Source organism: Hemiscyllium ocellatum, chromosome 2 (genome assembly GCF_020745735.1).
Source record: "Hemiscyllium ocellatum isolate sHemOce1 chromosome 2, sHemOce1.pat.X.cur, whole genome shotgun sequence".
Lineage (NCBI taxonomy): Eukaryota > Metazoa > Chordata > Chondrichthyes > Orectolobiformes > Hemiscylliidae > Hemiscyllium > Hemiscyllium ocellatum.
In genome coordinates, this window is record NC_083402.1 from 89,095,244 (window position 1) to 89,114,625 (window position 19,382).

General features: G+C 42.8%; 1 protein-coding gene across 4 annotated transcripts in view; it reads right to left on the reverse strand.

Annotated features, from left to right (window-relative positions):
* Positions 1-19,382, reverse strand: part of agtpbp1 (ATP/GTP binding carboxypeptidase 1) — a 336,457-nt gene that overhangs the window by 188,534 nt on the left and 128,541 nt on the right. For 2 of the 4 annotated variants that reach the window (XM_060838211.1, XM_060838229.1), the window contains exons 4-5: positions 17,068-17,097; positions 10,286-10,353 (exon numbers count right to left, since the gene is read on the reverse strand). In XM_060838211.1, coding sequence (XP_060694194.1) covers positions 10,286-10,353; positions 17,068-17,097 — 98 coding nt within the window. Of the gene's footprint in view, positions 1-10,285; positions 10,354-11,634; positions 11,741-17,067; positions 17,098-19,382 lie in introns of those variants that run through there. The other 2 variants (XM_060838238.1, XM_060838220.1) reach the window with 2 other exon arrangements.

The following is a 19,382-nucleotide window of genomic DNA, read 5'->3' on the forward strand; positions in this document are numbered from 1 at the left end:
CTCTCTTCCCTCTTTTATCCAATGAAAAAAGTCCAAGCTCAGATCCCCTCTCTTCCTTCGTTTTTCCAAGAAAAAAGTCCATTCCAGGCAGCATCCTGGCAAACCTCCTCTGAACCCTCTCCAAAGTATCCACATCTTTCCTATAATAGGGCGGTCAGAACTGGACACAGTACTCCAAGTGCGGTCTAACCAAAGTTTTATGGAGCTGCAACAAGATCTCATGGCTCTTAAACTCAATCCCCCTGTTAATGAAAGCCAAAACACCATATGCTTTCTTAACAACCCTGTCCACTTGGGCGGCAATTTTAAGGGATCTATGTACTTGCACACTAAGATCCTGCTGTTCCTCCATACTGCCAAAAATCCTGTCTTTAATCCTGTACTCAAATTTCAAGTTCAACCTTCCAAAATGCATCACTTTGCATTTATCCAGGTTGAACTCCATCTGCCACCTCTCAGCTCATCTCTGCATTCTGTCAATGACATGCTGCAGCCTACAACAGTCCTCTATACTGTTAACAACACCTCCAACCTTTGTGTCATCTGCAAACTTGCTGACCCATCCTTCAATCTCCTCATCCCAGCCATTAATAAAAATTACAAAGAGTAGAGGCCCCAAGAACAGAGCCCTGTGGAACACCATTCACCACTGACTTCCAGGCAGAATACTTTCCTTCCATAACCACTCGCTGTCTTCTGTCGACCAGCCAATTCTGTACCCAGACAGCTAAATTTCCCTGTATCCCATTCTTCCTGGCCTTTTGAACGAGCCTACCATGGGGAACCTTATCAAATTCATAATGACACACAGCCTCCCCTCCCTAATAACAACTAAAATTAATTTTTTAAGGATAGGTTTAAACTACATCTGCATGAGTTTTTTTCTGTTCAGAGAGGGGGAAGAATGTAGCAGCCTCATTGCTGCTAAAACACAAGTAGATTGCCAACTTGGCCAATCAGCAAGGGATACTGGGTATGGGGTACATTGACAAAGTAAAGCTCTGCAAATTGTAAACCCATAAGTTAAGCAGTACTAACACAGCAGCCAGGTGCTAATTGCATCAGCATAGTGTGAAAGGATACATCTCATCAATTGTTGAACCAAAAGGGGATTGCATATTTTCAATCATAAACAAGACAGAAAGGTACCCAGCCTCTGCTACTCAGAGAAACAAACATTAGCAAGCCATCCAAACAATGGACAATGTTTCAAACCATTAAGCCAATCTGTGATTAGCTAGAACCAAAGCAAGTTCCAGAAAACCATCCAAATTAACAACATAAAAACCAGGGCTTTTCTGCAGATTAATCTCTTGGACTTTCTGGTGAGAGAGAAGCAGAGATCATGTGGCAAAGGCAAAGGCCAACCGAGTGTCTGGAGTGAAAGAGAAAAATGACACTGTGAACCCGACTAAAGTAACAAGAGACTCTGGGAAGTATTGCAACAACTAAGGGGATTGGACAGGATGAATAATAATATTGCTAAGATTAAAGTCTTATTATTATTTTTTTCTTAATAAAGGTGCAATTGTTTGCATTGGTACCATCTTGTACCTATAGTGATTTCACCATCCTGGTGTTATGGGACACCTGAGTAAATTCATTTATAGTCTGGCACACTGACCTCTACACTGCTGAAGCCAAACGCCAATTCAAGGACATTTCTTCCTACCGCCCCATCGACCATGACCCCACCTCCCATCACCAAACTGTCATCTCCCAGACCATCCAGAACCTCATCACCTCAGGAGATCTCCCACCCACAGCTTCCAACCTCATAGTCCGGGAACCCCGCACTGCCTGGTTCTACCTCCTCCCCAAGATCCACAAGCCTGATCACCCTGGCCGACCCATTGTCTCAGCATGCTCCTGTCTCACTGAACTCATCTCTACCTACCTCGACACTGTCCTATCCCCCCTAGTCCAGGAACTCCCCACATACGTTCAAGATACCACCCATGCCCTCCACCTCCTCCAAGACTTCCGTTTCCCTGGCCTCCAACGCCCCATCTTCACCATGGATATCCAATCCCTCTACACCTCCATCCGCCATGACTATGGCCTCCAAGCTCTCCGTTTTTTCCTTTCCTGATGTCCCCAACAGTACCCTTCCACCGACACACTCATTTGTTTGGCCGAACTGGTCCTCACCCTTAACAATTTCTCCTTTGAATCCTCCCACTTCCTCCAGACCAAAGGGGTAGCCATGCGCACACGTATGGGCCCCAGCTATGCCTGTCTCTTCGTTGGCTACGTAAAACAGTCGATCTTCCGTAAATACACCGACACCACTCCCCACCTGTTCCCCCGCTACATTGATGACTGCATTGGCACCACCTCGTGCTCCCACGAGGAGGTTGAGCAAATCATCAACTTCACCAACACATTCCACCCTGACCTTAAATTTACCTGGACCATCTCTGACACCTCCCTCCCCTTCCTGGACCTCTCCATCTCCATTAATGATGACTGACTTGACACTGACATTTTTACAAACCCACTGACTCCCACAGCTACCTGGATTACACCTCTTCCCACCCTACCTCTTGCAAAAATGCCACCCCGTATTCCCAATTCCTCTGCCTCCACCGTATCTGCTCCCAGCAGCACTAGTTCCATCACAGAACACATCAGATGGCGTCCTTCTTTAGAGACCGCAATTTCCCTCCCCATGTAGTTAAAGATGCCCTCCAACGCATCTCGTCCACATCCCGCACCTCTGTCCTCAGACCCCACTCCTCCAACCGTAACAAAGACAGAACGCCCCTGGTGCTCACCTTCCACCCTACCAACCTTAGCATAAACCAAATCATCCGCCGATATTTCCGCCACCTCCAAAAAGACCCCACCCACCAGGGATATATTTCCCTCCCCACCCCTTTCCGCCTTCTGCAAAGACCATTCCCTCCGTGACTACCTGGTCAGGTCCACGCCCCCGCTACAACCCACCCTCCCATCCTGGCACCTTCCCCTGCCACCACAGGAACTACAAAAACCTGCGCTCACACCTCCTTCCTCATCTCCATCCAAGGCCCTAAAGGAGCCTTCCACATCCACCAAAGTTTTACCTACACATCCACCAATATCATTTATTGTATCCGTTGCTCCCAATGCGGTCTCCTGTACACTAGGGAGACTGGACACTTCCTAGCAGAGCGCTTTAGGGGACACCCGCACCAACCAACTACATCGCCCCGTGGCCCAACATTTCAACTCCCTCTCCCACTCTGCCGAGGACATGGAGGTCCTGGGCCTCCTTCACCACCGCTCCCTCACCACCAAACGCCTGGAGGAAGAACGCCTCATCTTCCGCCTCGGAACACTTCAACCCCAGGGCATCAATGTGGACTTCAACAGTTTCCTCATTTCCCCTTCCCCCACCTCACCCTAGTTCCAAACTTCCAGCTCAGCACTGTCCCCATGACTTGTCCTACCTGCCTACCTTCTTTTCCACCTAACCACTCCACCCTCCCCCCGCCCTATCACCTTCATCCCCTCCCCCACTCACCCATTGTACTCTATGCTACTTTCTCCTGACCTCCACCCTCCTCTAGCTTATCTCTCCACGCTACAGACTCTCTGCCTTTATTCCTGATGAAGGGCTTTTGCCCAAAACATCGATTTTACTGCTCTTCGGATGCTGCCTGAACCACTGTGCTCTTCCAGCACCACTAATCCAGAATCTGGTTTCCAACATTGTTTTTACCTAAATTCATTTATAACCTATTGGTTAAAATATCTGACAGTTCTCAAAGGGCTCGAACAACAATGTGAATGTTACTTGCCACTTCTCAATCCAAATCTGTGTATTATTCAGGTCTGAGAGACATTGGACCAATATTGCTTCCATATTTGAAGTGTTTCCATGAGTAATTCCTAGTCTTGCTCTTTAGAGGACCACAGTTTACATTGCCTTTTCATCTTTTTTCATGTTTGATTAGATTAGATTACTTACAGTGTGGAAACAGGCCTTTAGACCCAACAAGTCCACACCGACCCTCCGCAGAAAAACCCACCCAGACCCATTTCCCTTCATTTACCTCTTCACCTAACACTACAGGCAATTTAACATGGCCAATTCATCTAACCTGCACATCTTTGGATTGTGGGAGGAAACCGGAGCACCCAGAGGAAACCCACGCAGACCTGGGGAGAATGTGCAAACTCCATACAGTTGCCCGAGCCAGGAATTGAACCAAAATCTCTGGCGCTGTGAGGCAACAGTGCTAACCACTGTGCCACCATGCCACCAGTTAACGTCTGTTTATATATTTCATACTAATTATCCCATATACTCCAACATCCCCTCTAACTTTTTTTAAAAGCAAAGAACAATGCGATTTAAGATGAAGAAGACTCCTTGTACAGATCTTTGAAGAAGAAAGAAGGCAGGAGACAGGAGTTTGCAAGGTCGACTGGGTCAAGGAATTCTACCCCCCCACCCACCCCACACACACACAGATGAGCAACAACAGCATAGTTAAAGAAGAAGGGAACAATACCTAAAGATAGAGAACCACTTAAAATATTGGCTAACATGGAAGCCCAGATGGATGATCGGTAGTCTAGTCGGAATACTATCAAGAAAACAGGAGTGGATCTAATGGACAAAATGAGTTCATTACAGAATCCCTTTAGTGTGGAGGCAGGCTATTCAGTCCATAGAGTCCAAAGTGATCCTCTGAAGAGCATCCCACTCAGACCCGACCACCTCCCCCCTTGCAAACCAAACCCCAATAATCTTTCAGCTCCATGGCTTATTCACCTAGACATAATGGGCAATTTAGCAAGGCCAATCTACCTAAACTGCAGAGTTTTGTGATTGTGAGGGGAAACTTGAGCACCTGGAGGAAATCCATGGTGATAATGTACAAATTCTGCACAGACAGTCACCTGAGGGTGAAATCAAACCCAGGTTCTTAGCTCTGTGGAACAGCATTGCTAACCACTGAGGCACCATGCCGTTCAGTAAGAGGACAAGGAGAAACAAGAGAGTGTTGGGTTAAGTCAAGGAGGAGCAGAGAATATATATCATTAGGTTTCTTTTGATCAAAAGACAAAATATACCCAGTGAGAGCAGGATGTAAAATGCTTGAGAGAAAGGGTTTCAATGTATATACTGGGTCAGGGTGACCCAGTAAAGATCAGCAAAGCTTAGAACATTAAATATATCGAATCCAGAAGGAGGAGCGAATGCAAGTGACTGCACTTTGAGAAAGCTAGAATTTACAAGTGAGTGGCAGAAGGCCATCAAAGAAAGCAATATATTAAATAAGTCTGGAGATGATAATGGAATGTATAAAAGTCCTTCAAAAGGGTTCAAGGAAAGACTAGAGACAGGCATTGTTGAATGTGAAGCTCATTTCAATGGAGACTAAATTTCAAGGTTGCACAGTTCTGTTCAGTTTGAGTTTGAGTTTGAGTGAATAGTCATCAGATGAATGAAAAATGATAAGAATCAATGGAAAGATTTCAATTTCTCCAATGTTCAGCTGCCAGAAGACTTTACTCACCCGGAGTTCAGTGTCAAAGAAAGAGTCTAACTGTACCAACAGAGTTATGAGAAGTGGCAAAAATGTAGACATACAACTGTGTATGGAAGCTGACCCCATACACTGGAGATGATGTCATATAAGGCACTACAGAAACAATGGGTGCCAAAGATAAAGCCTTTAACAATGATGCAGATGAGAGAAGCCATTTCGGGAGATTCACTGGTTACAACATACAGGGGTCAAACAATGACAAAGTAGTGCTATGGGACTTGATTATACACTGAGGCAAGCTTCCAGCATTCTAGCATAATTGTTGGGACAAGTCCACTCCTGTTTGGCCAACCTACCTTAATTACTCTCAGGTGAAACTTTTGGTCTCATCCAATAGGGTATTCCATTTTAACCAGCTATCATTTCTTCAGCTTGGCAGATCCACCAGCAGCAGTGGCCACTGATAAATCAGGAAGAACAAATCTGGATGCTCCTGACACAGGTTAAGTTTAGGATCTTGCTAGGATGAGGTTGGAAACAATTGCCCATTTAAGAGCCTCAAACTGGACTGCTGCAGGGTGTTACACCGAAATACACAGTGTCCCAGGCCGTTGGGACTGAAAACCTGGGACACTGGGATGTCACCAGGTAAAGGACAAATGGGGTATATTGCCTGAGCTGCAATATCTACTCCACCTCATGTGGCACTTGTAAGGAATCAGCAACTTACCCAAGAATGTCAAGGCTAAATAGCAGTGTTCATTCTACTTGATTTTAATGTGTAGATAGATAGATTTAGATAGATTCCTTACAGTGTGGAAACAGGCCCTTTAGCCCAACCAGTCCACACTGACCCTCCGAGGAGTAACCCACCCAGACCCATTTCCTGACTAATGCACCTAACACTATGGGTAATTTAGCATGGCCAATTCACCTGACCTGCACAGCTTTGGAGTGTGGAAGGAAACTGGGGCACTCGGAGGAAACTCACGCATACATGGGGAGAACGTGCAAACTCCACACAGACAGTGTGAGGCTGGAATTGAACCTGGGACCTTGGTGCTGTGAGACAGCAGTGCTAACCACTGAGCCACCGTGCCGTATAATTACAAATCCAAAGGTCAAATAGGTTTCTGCATTCTTTGTGAAGTAGTTAAAAATATTAAATATAATTAAGCTTTGGTAACTTTGTTGCAAGGATTTTTTTCTGAAGCAGCCCCACACACCACCCTGAATCTAATAAGCCAGAAAGCTTTTCAGAGGCAAAATGCAAATGTTGGGAACCAAATCTGTCCCAGTTCAGAATATGAAAGGCTAAATATTCCATGCTGCTCTCCTTTTATCATGCCATACTTTTAGAAGAAATCCCAAAGAACTGTTGCGTATGACCCGATTCCAGGGTTACCTTTGTTCTTGCACTAAAGCTATAACAAGACATTTCGGCTGAGATCCAATTTTACATTTTTTTTTAGGAATCAGATTTTAATCTTTCCTGAAGCAGTGAGCTGTGGTTTAAGTGCACAGTTGCAACATCACGTATAGATTGTTTATTCATTCACAGAATACAAGTTTCGCTGGCAAAGCCAGCAGTTCTTTATTCCTTCATAGGATGCAAGGGGGTCACAGAATCACAGAGATATACAGCATGGAAACAGCCCCTTCGGTCCAACTCATCCATGCTGACCAGATATTCCACCCCAATCTATTCCCACTTGGCAGCACCCGGCCCATATCCCTCCAAACCTTTCCTATTCACATACCCATCCAGATGCTTTTTAAAATGTTGTAATTGTACTAGCCTTCACCACTTTCTCTGGCAGCCATTCCACACATGCACCACCCCGTGCGTGAAAAGGTTGCCTCTTAGGTCTCTTTTATATCTTTCTCCTCTCACTCTAAACTTGTGCCCTCTAGTTCTGGACTCCCCCGCCTCGGAAAAAGACTTTGTCTATTTATCCTATGATTTTATAAACCTCAGTTTCCAACGCTCCAGGGAAAACAGCCCCCGTCTATTCAACCTCTTCCTAAAGATCAAATCCTCCAACCCTGGCAATATCCTTGTAAATCTTTTCTGAACCTTTTCATGTTCCACAACATTCTTCCGACAGAAAGGAGAACAGAATTGCACCCAATATTCCACAAGTGGTCTAATCAATGTACTGTACAGCCGCAACATGACTCCCAACTCCTATACTCAATGGTCTGACCAATAAAGAGTCATAGAGATGTACAGCACAGAAACAGACCCTTTGGTCCAGCTCATCCATGCCAACCAGACATCATATATAAATCCAGTCCCATTTACCAGCATTTGGCCCAGATCCCTCTAAACCTGTACTATTTATATACCCATCCAGATGCCTTTTAAATGTTTCAATCGTACCAGCCTCCACCACTTCCACTGGCAGCTCATTCCATACACGCACTATCCTCTGCGTGAAAAAACTGCCCATTAGGTCCCTTTTAAATCTTTCCTCTCTGATCATAAACCTATGTCCTCTAGTTTTGGACTCCATTACCTTGGGGAAAAGACCTTGACTATACACCCTATCCATATCCCTCATGATTTTATAAACCTCTATGAGGTCACCCCTTAAGCCTCTGGTGCTCCAGCCTAGTCCCCCCTTTCCCTATACCCAAAGTCCTCCAACCTTGGCAACATTAGGGGCGGCACGGTGGCGCAGTGGTTAACACTGCTGCCTCACAGCGCCAGAGACCCGGGTTCAATTCCCATCTCAGTCAACTGCTGTGTGGAGTTTGCACATTCTTCCTGTGTCTGCGTGGGTTTCCTCTGGTGCTCTGGTTTCCTCCCACAGTCCAAAAATGTGCAGGTTAGGTGAATTGGCCATACTAAATTGCCCGTAGTGTTAGGTGAAGGGGTAAATGTAGGGGAATGGTTCTTCTTTGGAGGGCCGGTGTGGACTTGTTGGGACGAAGGGCCTGTTTCCACACTAAGTAATCTAATCTAATTAAGTCACTGGAAAGATCAGCATTTGTTGACTAGTCCCAAATGCCCTTAAACAGAGTAGTTTACTGAGCTATTGCAGAAGGCAGATCAGAACTAACCACATTGCTGTGGGTCCAGAGTCACATGTAGGTCAGATCAGGTAAGGATGGCAGATTTCCTTCCCTAATAGACATTAGAGAACCAGTTTTATTTTCCACAACAACTGATGATAACTCAGTGATTCCCCAACGCAATATAGGTGTGATATACCTAGCTTCAGGGGATGGCTAGAAAGCATTTCAGATTGAATGATAGTTTAATTTGACAATAGTAGGGGAGTAGTAGTAAATGACTATCTAATTGGAGTGGGAGTCATCCACATTTCTGCATGACTGTCGTCCCCACCCACTTCCAGAATGTTCACTCAGTGCAGTGTAAACCTTTAATAAGTTAATGTCCAGATGATATTTCCATTTAATCTTTTAACATTACAGTACTTAATCCAGCAACTTGCTGATTGATGCTGAGTTTGGAATCCCTTGCTTCAAACAGACCCAAAAAAGTTGAATATCAGAGTTGTTGTGTGAGCTACTGCCTGTGACAACTGAAATGCCATTTAATCAACATTGCAATCATTACAATCAGAAGAAAGATGTCTCCTGGCTGGAGTCCAAGCTAGTACGAAGAAAGATGGTTGCTCCTGTTAAAGGCCGCTTATGCCAACCCACGGGCAACACTACAGTAGCTCCTCAGGGTATTGTGCCACAGCTGAACCATTTTTTTTGCTGCTTCATCAATGACCTTTCCATCATGATGTCAGAAGTTAATCTGAATCTTCAGTACTGTCGCTGGGATGCAAACTGATTTGGGATTCTCAATGAAGCGTGTTGCATCAATGTATCACAGCTTGTTCAAATTACAATAAATCTTTGAATTTATTAGGCAGTTCCAGTTGTCAGATAAATTCTCAAGGATCACCACTATGCCTGAGAAATAGCCCATGAAAATAAAATGCAAGAACACCTGGAGGGAAGCATGAAAGTTAGTTATTCCTATATACATCGGTCAACACTTCATAAAAAGAGGATTGTTCTGGACAAGTGCCAAAGAGCCATCCAACTGTGATGATAAAGAAATCTTGAAAACTTGTGTTCTTTACTACTTCATTTCTAGTTTGTGGTAAAGAAAATGATGGTTATAATCATTTGAAAGCTAAGGTGCAAATGGCATCTCTAGCTGGAAAAAAAAAAACGGAGTGTTTGGGCAACCAATTTTCAGTGGATCAAGGAACAAAATAGCTGCATTTATTATATATTATACAATTAAATATTCCCTTAGAGAACCTGAATGATGGTTCAACTGGGACTTTGCTGAGTAATGCACAGCTTTCCCTGGTATGTGGCAGATGGTCATCAGTTTTGCATAATTAAACAGAAGTCATCTTACTAGCAAATTAATGTATTTTCAGACTCCTGGAAAAGTGCTCTGCTCCAAATGCAATCACTTAAAAAACACCATTTGAGTTTCCCTTGCAAGTAAAATGCATGACAAAGTGTATGTTAAATGGCACCAACTGAACGAGTGGCAGTAGTATTATTTTACAAATCTTTATCTAAATTTATTAGGATTAGTACATTTTTCCACAAGCAAAATGAAAACTTTTCTTTCGAAAACCTCCAAACCATGATTTAAACAGAGAGGTGACAAATATCACTGGAATGTGTACATCTCTGTAGGATGCATGTAAAGAAATGACTTCCAAACTGAACTGTTGCATCCTTTCAGCAAAAATGTACAATCTCAAACCTTAACCATTGTTTTTGGAAAAAATAATAAGAAAAAAAGATTTTACCTCAAGAGTTGACAATATTATTTCCATTCCTGATGAACCTTTGGCTGTTATATCTTTTTTCATTCTTTCTGAAAATTCAAAATCAATCATTAAATAATGTTAAGTATTTACCACTAAAACTGGCAATAGCAATACCTGATATTTAATTTATGATATAAAAAACTACTGTGCATGTAACTAGAAATTAGTCTGTGTAAAATATACCATATATGAATTATTTTGTGCAGCAATTTATTGTTAGTAGTTGGCTTAACTTGAAGAAACCATTTTTCATTCAACAAAATATCACCACCAGAAACAAATTAAAATCCCAAAAGCAGACACTACAGTTTTGCATAAATTCAGAATACTAAAAATTCTGCTGTGAATAAATTACAGTTCTTTAAACAAGACTATACTTTAGATTCCTAAGGATTACTGTCAACTCAAGTTGGATTGATCATGTTAAAGATAATAAACTAATAAATTTGAAAACCATCACGGTTGCTAATCAAAATAAACCCAGGTTTTACAGAACAAGTAAAAATGAGATAATAAATTGGGTGCAACTTCTGGTAATCACATTGATGCAATCAAGTGAGAAAATGTAGAAGTTGCTGTGCAATTTATCCAAATGATGCACACACCTTGAGGCACCCTCACAAACATATTTGGCCTCAAAAGGTATGAATTTGTGGAACTTAATAGATATTCATAACAGAGAAAACAGGGCTTGTGTATTCAAGCACAGATAAACTTTTGATTACAGAGTAAGTTCTAAATACTGCCCAAATAAACTTTAAGAATACAGAAATGTGATTTCAAGTGTGGTGTCTCATTTCCTCAGAATGCAAAAGATTTTTTAAAAAATTTAAAGAGGTTATCCCCGTCGCTTACACATTTCTCCATATTTGTTTCCTTGTTTCACTTCTCATACATGATTTTACATTGATATAGGAATTTAACCCAACACTTCCTTGTTTCGACCCTACATTAGTGGGCGGCACAGTGGCACAGTGGTTAGCACTGCTGCCTCACAGCGCCTGAGACCCGGGTTCAATTCCCGACTCAGGCGACTGTGTGGAGTTTGCACGTTCTCCCCGTGTCTGCATGGGTTTCCTCCGGGTGCTCCAGTTTCCTCCCACAATCCAAAGATGTGCGGGTCAGGTGAATTGGCCATGCTAAATTGCCCGTAGTGTTAGGTAAGGGGTAAATGTAGGGGTATGGGTGGGTTGCGCTTCGGCGGGTCAGTATGGACTTGTTGGGCCGAAGGGCCTGTTTCCACACTGTAAGTAATCTAATCTAATCTAAAATAACTGGAAACTGGAAAACATACAGTCCCTTGCTGCCAGGGTGGCATATTTACTCACTGGCAAGCACTGCTGACTCAAAGTGCCAAGGACCCGGGTTTGATTCCAGCTTCAGGTGACTGTTTGTGCGGAATTTACACATTCTCCCCATATTTGTGTGGGTTTCCTCCGATGCTCCAGTTTCCTTCCACAGTCCAAAAATGCGCAGGTTAGGTGGATCGGCGATGCTAAATTGCCCAGTGTTGAGGGATGTGCAGACTAGATGGATTAGCCATGGGAAATACAGAGATAAGAGTATGGGGGTGGGACGCTCTTCAGAGGGTCAGTCGGGACCCAATGGGCTGAATGGCCTGCTTCCACACTGTGAATCTTGAAAGAGATCCGCTATTTCCTAAAGAAGGAACCAGACGGTTTCAAATTTGAAATGACCATAGCACGTCATCACATGTCTGACTCGTGTTTGCATGGTGAACAGGAGATTTTCAAGATTGTTACCAGGACTGGAAAAATGCAGATAAGAAGAAAGATTGGATAGGCTGGGGTTGTACTTCTTGGAAGAGAGGTGGCTTAGTGCAGGTTTGATTGACATTATCAAAACTATGAGGACTATGACGCTGGGAATAATGCTGCTATGGTGCACGATTAAGTTGTTTGGACTGTTTTGAGCATCCCTGTGCCTTTCCATTCATTTTGCGTGTCTATACGAATGTAATAAGAGGTTTTCGAGAAGATAATGGGGTGATGTAAATGTGCCAGTCCTGTTGGCTTTGTTTTGGAATTACGTATGAAGGATTATCATAATCAATTTTCAATAGACTTCAGAATTCAAAGCCTGACTCTATAGGACAGTTGATACTAACAACTTTCAACTTTTAAACCTTTCTGGACCCTGAGTTGCTTTGTCCCACAACAACTTGGCAACAAATAGGATCCACTGATGCCTCCTTTTAAAAAACCTTCACTCAGGCAGCAGATGCCAGAGGGTGAGTATTGTTTACCTTGTGCCACCCAATGTCTAGCAAGGTCTGACCAATTACTGAATATCACTGATAACTGAGAGTTAAGCCAGGGAACTACAGCACTCTATGGAGATAATTCCAGAATCAAGCATCACATTTTCTATTTTTTCAGAAAAGCTCATCTGATAAACCTCTATCAAGTCACTCCCCATCCTTCGCCGTTCCAATGAGAAAAGGCCTAGCACTCTCAACCTATCCTCTTACGACCTATTCTCTATTCCAGGCAACATCCTGGTAAATCTCCTCTGCACCCTCTCCAAAGCTTCCACATCTTTCCTAAAATGAGGCGACCAGAACTGCACACAGTACTCCAAATGTGGCCTTACCAAGGTTCTGTACAGCTGCAACATCACCTCACGACTCTTGAATTCAATCCCTCTGCTAATGAACGCTAATACACCATCGGCCTTCTTACAAGCTCTATCCACCTGAGTGGCAACTTTCAAAGAGCTATGAACATAGACCCCAAGATCCCTCTGCTCCTCCACCTTACTAAGAACCCTACCGTTAACCCTGTATTCCGCATTCTTATTTGTTCTTCCAAAATGGACCACCTCACACTTGGCAGGGTTGAACTCCATCTGCCACTCCTCAGCCTAGCTCTGCATCATAGCCAAGTCCCTTTGCAGCTGACAACAGCCCTCCTCACTATCCACAACTCCACCAATCTTCGTATCGTCTGCAAACTTACTGACCCACCCTTTGATTCCTTCTTCCAAGTCATTAATAAAAATTACAAACAGTAGAGGACCCAGAACTGATACCTGCGGAACTCCACTTGTCACTGGGCTCCAGGCTGAATATTTACCATCTACCACCACTCTCTGACTTCGACCGGTTAGCCAGTTCTCAATCCAACTGGCCAAACTTCCCACTATCCCATGCCTCCTGACTTTCTACATAAGCCTACTATGGAGAACCTTATCCAATGCCTTACTAAAATCCATGTACACTACATCCACTGCTCTACCCTCATCCACGTGCTTGGTCACTTCCTCAAAGAATTTAATAATACCTGTAAGGCAAAACATATCCCTCGCAAATCCGTTCTGGCTGCCCCTAATCAAGCAGTGTCTTTTCAGGTACTCATAAATCCTATCCCTCAGTACCCTTTCCATTACTTTGCCTACCACAGAAGTAAGACTAACTGGCCTGTAATTCCCGGGGTTATCCCTATTCCCTTTTTTGAACAGGGGCACAACATTCGCCACTCCCCAATCCCCTGGCACCACCCCTATTGACAGTGAAGATGAAAAGACCATTGCCAATGGTTCTGCAATTTCCTCTCTTGCTTCCCACATAATCCTAGGATATATCCCGTCAGGCCCGGGGGACTTGTCTATCCTCAAGTTTTTCAAAATGCCCAATGCATCTTCCTTCCTAACAAGTATCTCCTCTAGCTTCATACTCTAGCTTCTGATTCATACTCTCCTCTTCAACAATATGGTCCCTCTCATTTGTAAATACTGAAGAAAAGTACTCAATCAAGACCTCTCTTATCTCTTCCGACTCAATACACACAGTCTCCCAGTACTGTCCTTGATTGCACCTACCCTCCTTCTCGTCATTCTCATGTTTCTCACATATGCATAAAAGGCCTTGGGGTTATCCTTGATCCTACCCGCCAAAGATTTTTCACGCCCTCTCTTAGCTCTCGTAATCCCTTTCTTCAGCTCCCTCCTGGCTATCCTGTATCCCTCCACTGCTCTGTCTGAACCTTGTTTCCTCAACTTTATGTAAGCCTCCTTCTTCCTCCTTACAAGACATTCAAACTCCCTCATCAACCAAGGTTCCCTCACATGACCATCTCTTTCCTGCCTGACAGGTACATACATATCAAGGATGCGTCGTATCTGTTCCTTGAAAAAGTTCCACATTTCAACGACATCCTTCCCTGACAACCTATGCTCCCAATTTATGCTCCTCAAATCCTGTCTTGCAGCATTGTATTTACCCTTCCCCCAATTGTAAAACCTGCCCTGTTGCACGCACCTATCTCCCTCCATAACCAAGGTGAAAGTCACAGAATTGTGGTCACCATCACCAAAATGCTCACCCATTAACAAGCCCATCACTTGCCCCAGTTCATTACCAAGTACCAAATCCAATATGGCCTCCCCTCTGGTCAGACAATCTACATACTGAGTTAGAAAAGCTTCCTGGACACACTGCACAAACACCGCCCCGTCCAATCTACTTGATCTAAAGAGCTTCCAATCAATATTTGGGAAGTTGAAGTCGCCCATGACTACGACCCTGTGGCTTCTGCACCTTTCCAAAATCTGTTTCCCAATCTGCTTCTCCACATCTCTGCTGCTATTGGGGGGCCTATAGTAAATACCCAACAAGGTGACTGCTCCTTTCCTATTTCTGACTTCAGCCCATACTACCTCCAAAGGCAGATCCCCCTCAAACTGCCTTTCTGCAGCCGTTATATCATTTCTAATTAGCAACACCACCCCCCCTCATTTTTTACCACCCCTCCTAATCTTACTGAAACATCTGTAACCAGGAACCTCCAACAACCATTCCTGTCCCTCTTCTATCTACGTTTCCATGATGGCCATAATATCGTAGTCCCAAGTACCGATCCACGCCTTTAGTTCACCCACCTTATTTCTGATACTCCTTGTGTTGAAGTATGCACACTTGAGCTCATCTGTGTCCGTAAGTATTCCCTATCAGTGCTACCTTCTCCACAGCCTCCCTACATTCTTGGACATCATGAAAAACAGCTAACCTACTTGTTTTTTATTTGGAAGAATTCCACTTGCTGCACTTGTTGGCTTTGCCAAGAACAAAATAGATGGCATGAAAAACCAGCTGTGCTGATTTTGGGGTGAGACACGGGGAGCAGCACAGTTGGTTTTTCATGCCATTTATTTTGTTCTTGGCAAAGCCAACTTTTTGTCAGTTGGCTATTGACCTTGCTCCATCACTGAGCAGTGATGTCACATCACAACTCAGTGCCTGCTGATTGCTCCATCTGGTGATGGTGTTCAATATAATCATTAGAGGAGCAGGAGAATCAACATTTCGGGCATAAGCCCTTCATGACGAAAGGCTTATGCCTGAAACATAGATTCTCTGTTCCTCACATGCTGCCTGACCTGCTGTTCTTTTCCAGCACCACACTCTCAACTTTGATCTCCAGCATTTACAATCCTCATTTTCTCCTCCTTCCCAATAATCATGTCTAGACAGTAACTATTTCTGTTGGATGGGAGTCTGGGACTAGAGGCCAGAGGTCAAGCATGATCTTGTGGAAGGCCAGAACTGTCTGGAGGGAGCTAAATGACCTAATCTATTGCGTAGCTGCTTACAAAAGGGGTTCCTAATTAAATTGACCAAATTAACAATTTCCAACAATCTGAATGTACTGGAAATTTGTATTACAGGATTTATGAATAGACTGGAGAGCAAGGAAGAATGCAAATACTCTCAGTATATTCCCTCACTTGCTAGGTGAGAAGTATATTTTTACAATAAGAATGTTGTTGATCACCTCTATGAAGAAATGTTAAAGAGCACCCAGCACTTCTCGATCTCAAATCACTTTCAAATGCTCTTCAAAAATATGCACAAAATGACAATAATGCTGGCATCCATTGGGTCAGTTATAGGCATAAGGAAAATGTAAACAGATGAAACTGTTAATTCAACAACTTCATTGTTCATAAAGCTAAATTTTAAAACATACTTTTGTGATCATTTACAGAAGCAGTGATATTAACATGTAATTTGTTTGAGTGACTCCATGTATGAAAATGAAGAGTATTCAAAATATTAATAAAACATAGGAAAGGCACAAAATTCTGATGTGTTATAAATTCAAAACTAGCAGACTTTCAATACTAATGTTAGGGATTCATTCTTCAAACAAGGGAACCTATTAAATACTATTGACTGCTCACAGTAAAAATGTGCTCAGTTAGAAAATAAATATCTGCAGAAAATAAATATCTTCAAAACAAATCTGCAGATTTTGCTGGAGACTGGTCAGCCAGATCTATCAAGGAAAAAGAGTTAATGTGTCTGCAGCCTCTGTCAAAATGATTGAAAGATTCAATGTGAATCCATATCAGTTCCCTCCATCAATGCTACCTGGACTGCTGGGTGTTTCAGATTTCCCACAGGTGTAGTATTTTGTATTTTTTGCTTTTTGTCTTTTGAGCAGTCAATTCACTCAAAGCCAGTGGAAAAAAAAATTAAAAAGATTCAGAGAAAACTATTTTTACATCTTTCAACTGATCCAGGTCATTCCAATTGTTTTTTTATGATGTTATCATCATGCACATGGCCATTAACCAAATGGAGTAGTATATTCAGCAGGTATTTAATTAAATTTTCACAGTCCTAAATTCAACACTGATAGAACACACTCATAAATTAAATGAAATTACTACATTACCAAGTATTACTAAGATAACTATTGCTATGTACTCACTAAATTAATTGCAAACCAGAATCCTACCTGACTCTTGTAGGACTGAGAAAGGGAATGCTGCCGGACAAAACATAAACAAATCAAAACTCTGAACGATCAAATCAAATTTGAATTAAGATTTTCAGTGCAGAGACAACTGAATTAATGTACATTTCATAAATTTGGGCACTAAACTGATCAAACTGGTACAGACCTTGCTCTATACTTTTCTCTCAACAGATAAGATTTCAAGGAAAAACAGTCATCTATTTAATTTGAACCTCTATTCGTTAAAAATCAAGTAGAATTTGGAGAGTGATTGTTAACAGTTACTTTACAATTAAAAGTGAAAATATTTAACAAAATCTGTCATAAGGAAGAATATGAAATTGTTTAAAAGTTAACTTACACCCTAAATAAGTTAGTTGTCTTTAGATAATATTCATTTTTCCTGCTACAAATGTTGGGCATGTTATAAGAACAAACACTAAAACTTCCACAGCCAGGTGGAAATGATTTATTCTGTTATTCTCTTACAGAATGTTGGCATCACCAACAAGGCTAACAATTCCCTAATTGCCCAGGAACTGATTGGTTTACTGGTCAATTTCAAAGAGTCAATCATACAGTCTAGACCAAATAAGGATGGCAGATATTCCTTCCCTGAAGGACATTGGTGAACGACATGTGGTTTTATAACAAGTGACAATGATTTCATGATTATTATTACACTTTTTAAAAATTTGATAATCATCAATTGAATTCAAATTTCATCATCTTGCAAGGCAGGATTCAAACCTGGGAAGCAAGGGAAGAGATTGCCGAGCCTTTGGCATTGATCTTCAAATCATCATTGTCTACAGGAATAGTGCTTGAGGACTGGAGGATAGCATATGTTGCTCCCTTGTTCAAAAAGGGTAGTAGAGACAACCCTGGTAATTACAGATCAGCGAGTCTCACTTCAGTTGTTGGTAAAGTGTTGGAAAAGGTTATAAGAGATAGGATTTATCACCATCCAGATAAGAATAATCTGATCAGGGACAGTCAGCACGGTTTTGTGAAGGATAAGTTGTGCCTAAAGAAACTTATTGAGTTTTTTGACAAAGTGACCAAACAGGTAGATGAGAGTAAACAGGTTGATCGGGTGCATATGGATTTCAGCAAGGCATTTAATAAGGTTCCCCACAGTAGGCTATTGTACAAAATGCGGAGGAATGGGATTGTCGGAGACATAGCAGTTTGGATTAGTAATTGGCTTGCTGAAAGAAAATAGAGGGTTGTAGTTAATGGAACATGTTCATCTTGGTGTCCAGTTACTAGCAGTGTACCGTAAGGGCTGGTGTTGGGTCCACTGCTGTTCGTCATTTTTATAAATGACCTGGATGAGGGCTTAGAAGGGTGGGTTAGTAAATTTGCAGACAACACTAAGGTCGGTGGAGTTGTGGATAGTGACGAAGGATGTAGTAGGTTGCAGAGAGACATAGGTAAGATGCAAAGCTGAGAGGTGGCAAATGGAGTTTAGACAATAGACAAAGGTGCAGGAGTAGGCCATTCTGCCCTTCGAGCCTGCACCACCATTCAAGATGATCATGACTGATCATCCTTAATCAGTATCCTGTTCCTGCCTTATCTCCATAACCCATGATTCCACTATCCTTGAGAGCTCTATCCAATCCTTTCTTAAATAAATCCAGGGACTGGGCCTCCACTGCCCTCTGGGGCAGAGCATTCCACACAGCCACCGCTCTCTGGGTGAAGAAGTTTCTCCTCATCTCTGTCCTAATGGTCTACCTCGTATTTTTAAGGTGTGTCCTCTGGTTCGGCACTCACCCATCAGTGGAAACATGTTTCCTGCCTCCAGAGTATTCAATCCTTTAATAATCTTATATGTCTCAATCAGATCCTCTCTCAGTCTTCTAAACTCAAGGGTATAGAAGCCCAGTCGCTCCAGTCTTTCAGCGTAAGGTCGTCCTGCATTCCAGGAATTGACCTTGTGAACCTACGCTGCACTCCCTCAATAGCCAAAATGTCTTTCCTCAAATTTGGAGACGAGAACTGCACACAGTACTCCAGGTGTGGTCTCACCAGGGCCCTGTACAGCTGTAATGTGGACAAGTGTGAGGTAATACACTTTGGACGGAGTAATCGGAATGCAAAGTACTGGGCTAATGGTAAGAATCTTGGGAGTGCAGATGAGCAGAGAGATCTCGGTGTCCACGTCCACAGATCCCTGAAAGTTGCCACCCAGATTGACAGGGTTGTTAAGAAGGCATACAGTGTTTTGGCTTTTATTAATAGAGGGATTGAGTTCCAGAACCAGGAGGTTATGCTGCAGCTGTACAAAGCTCTGGTACAGCTACACT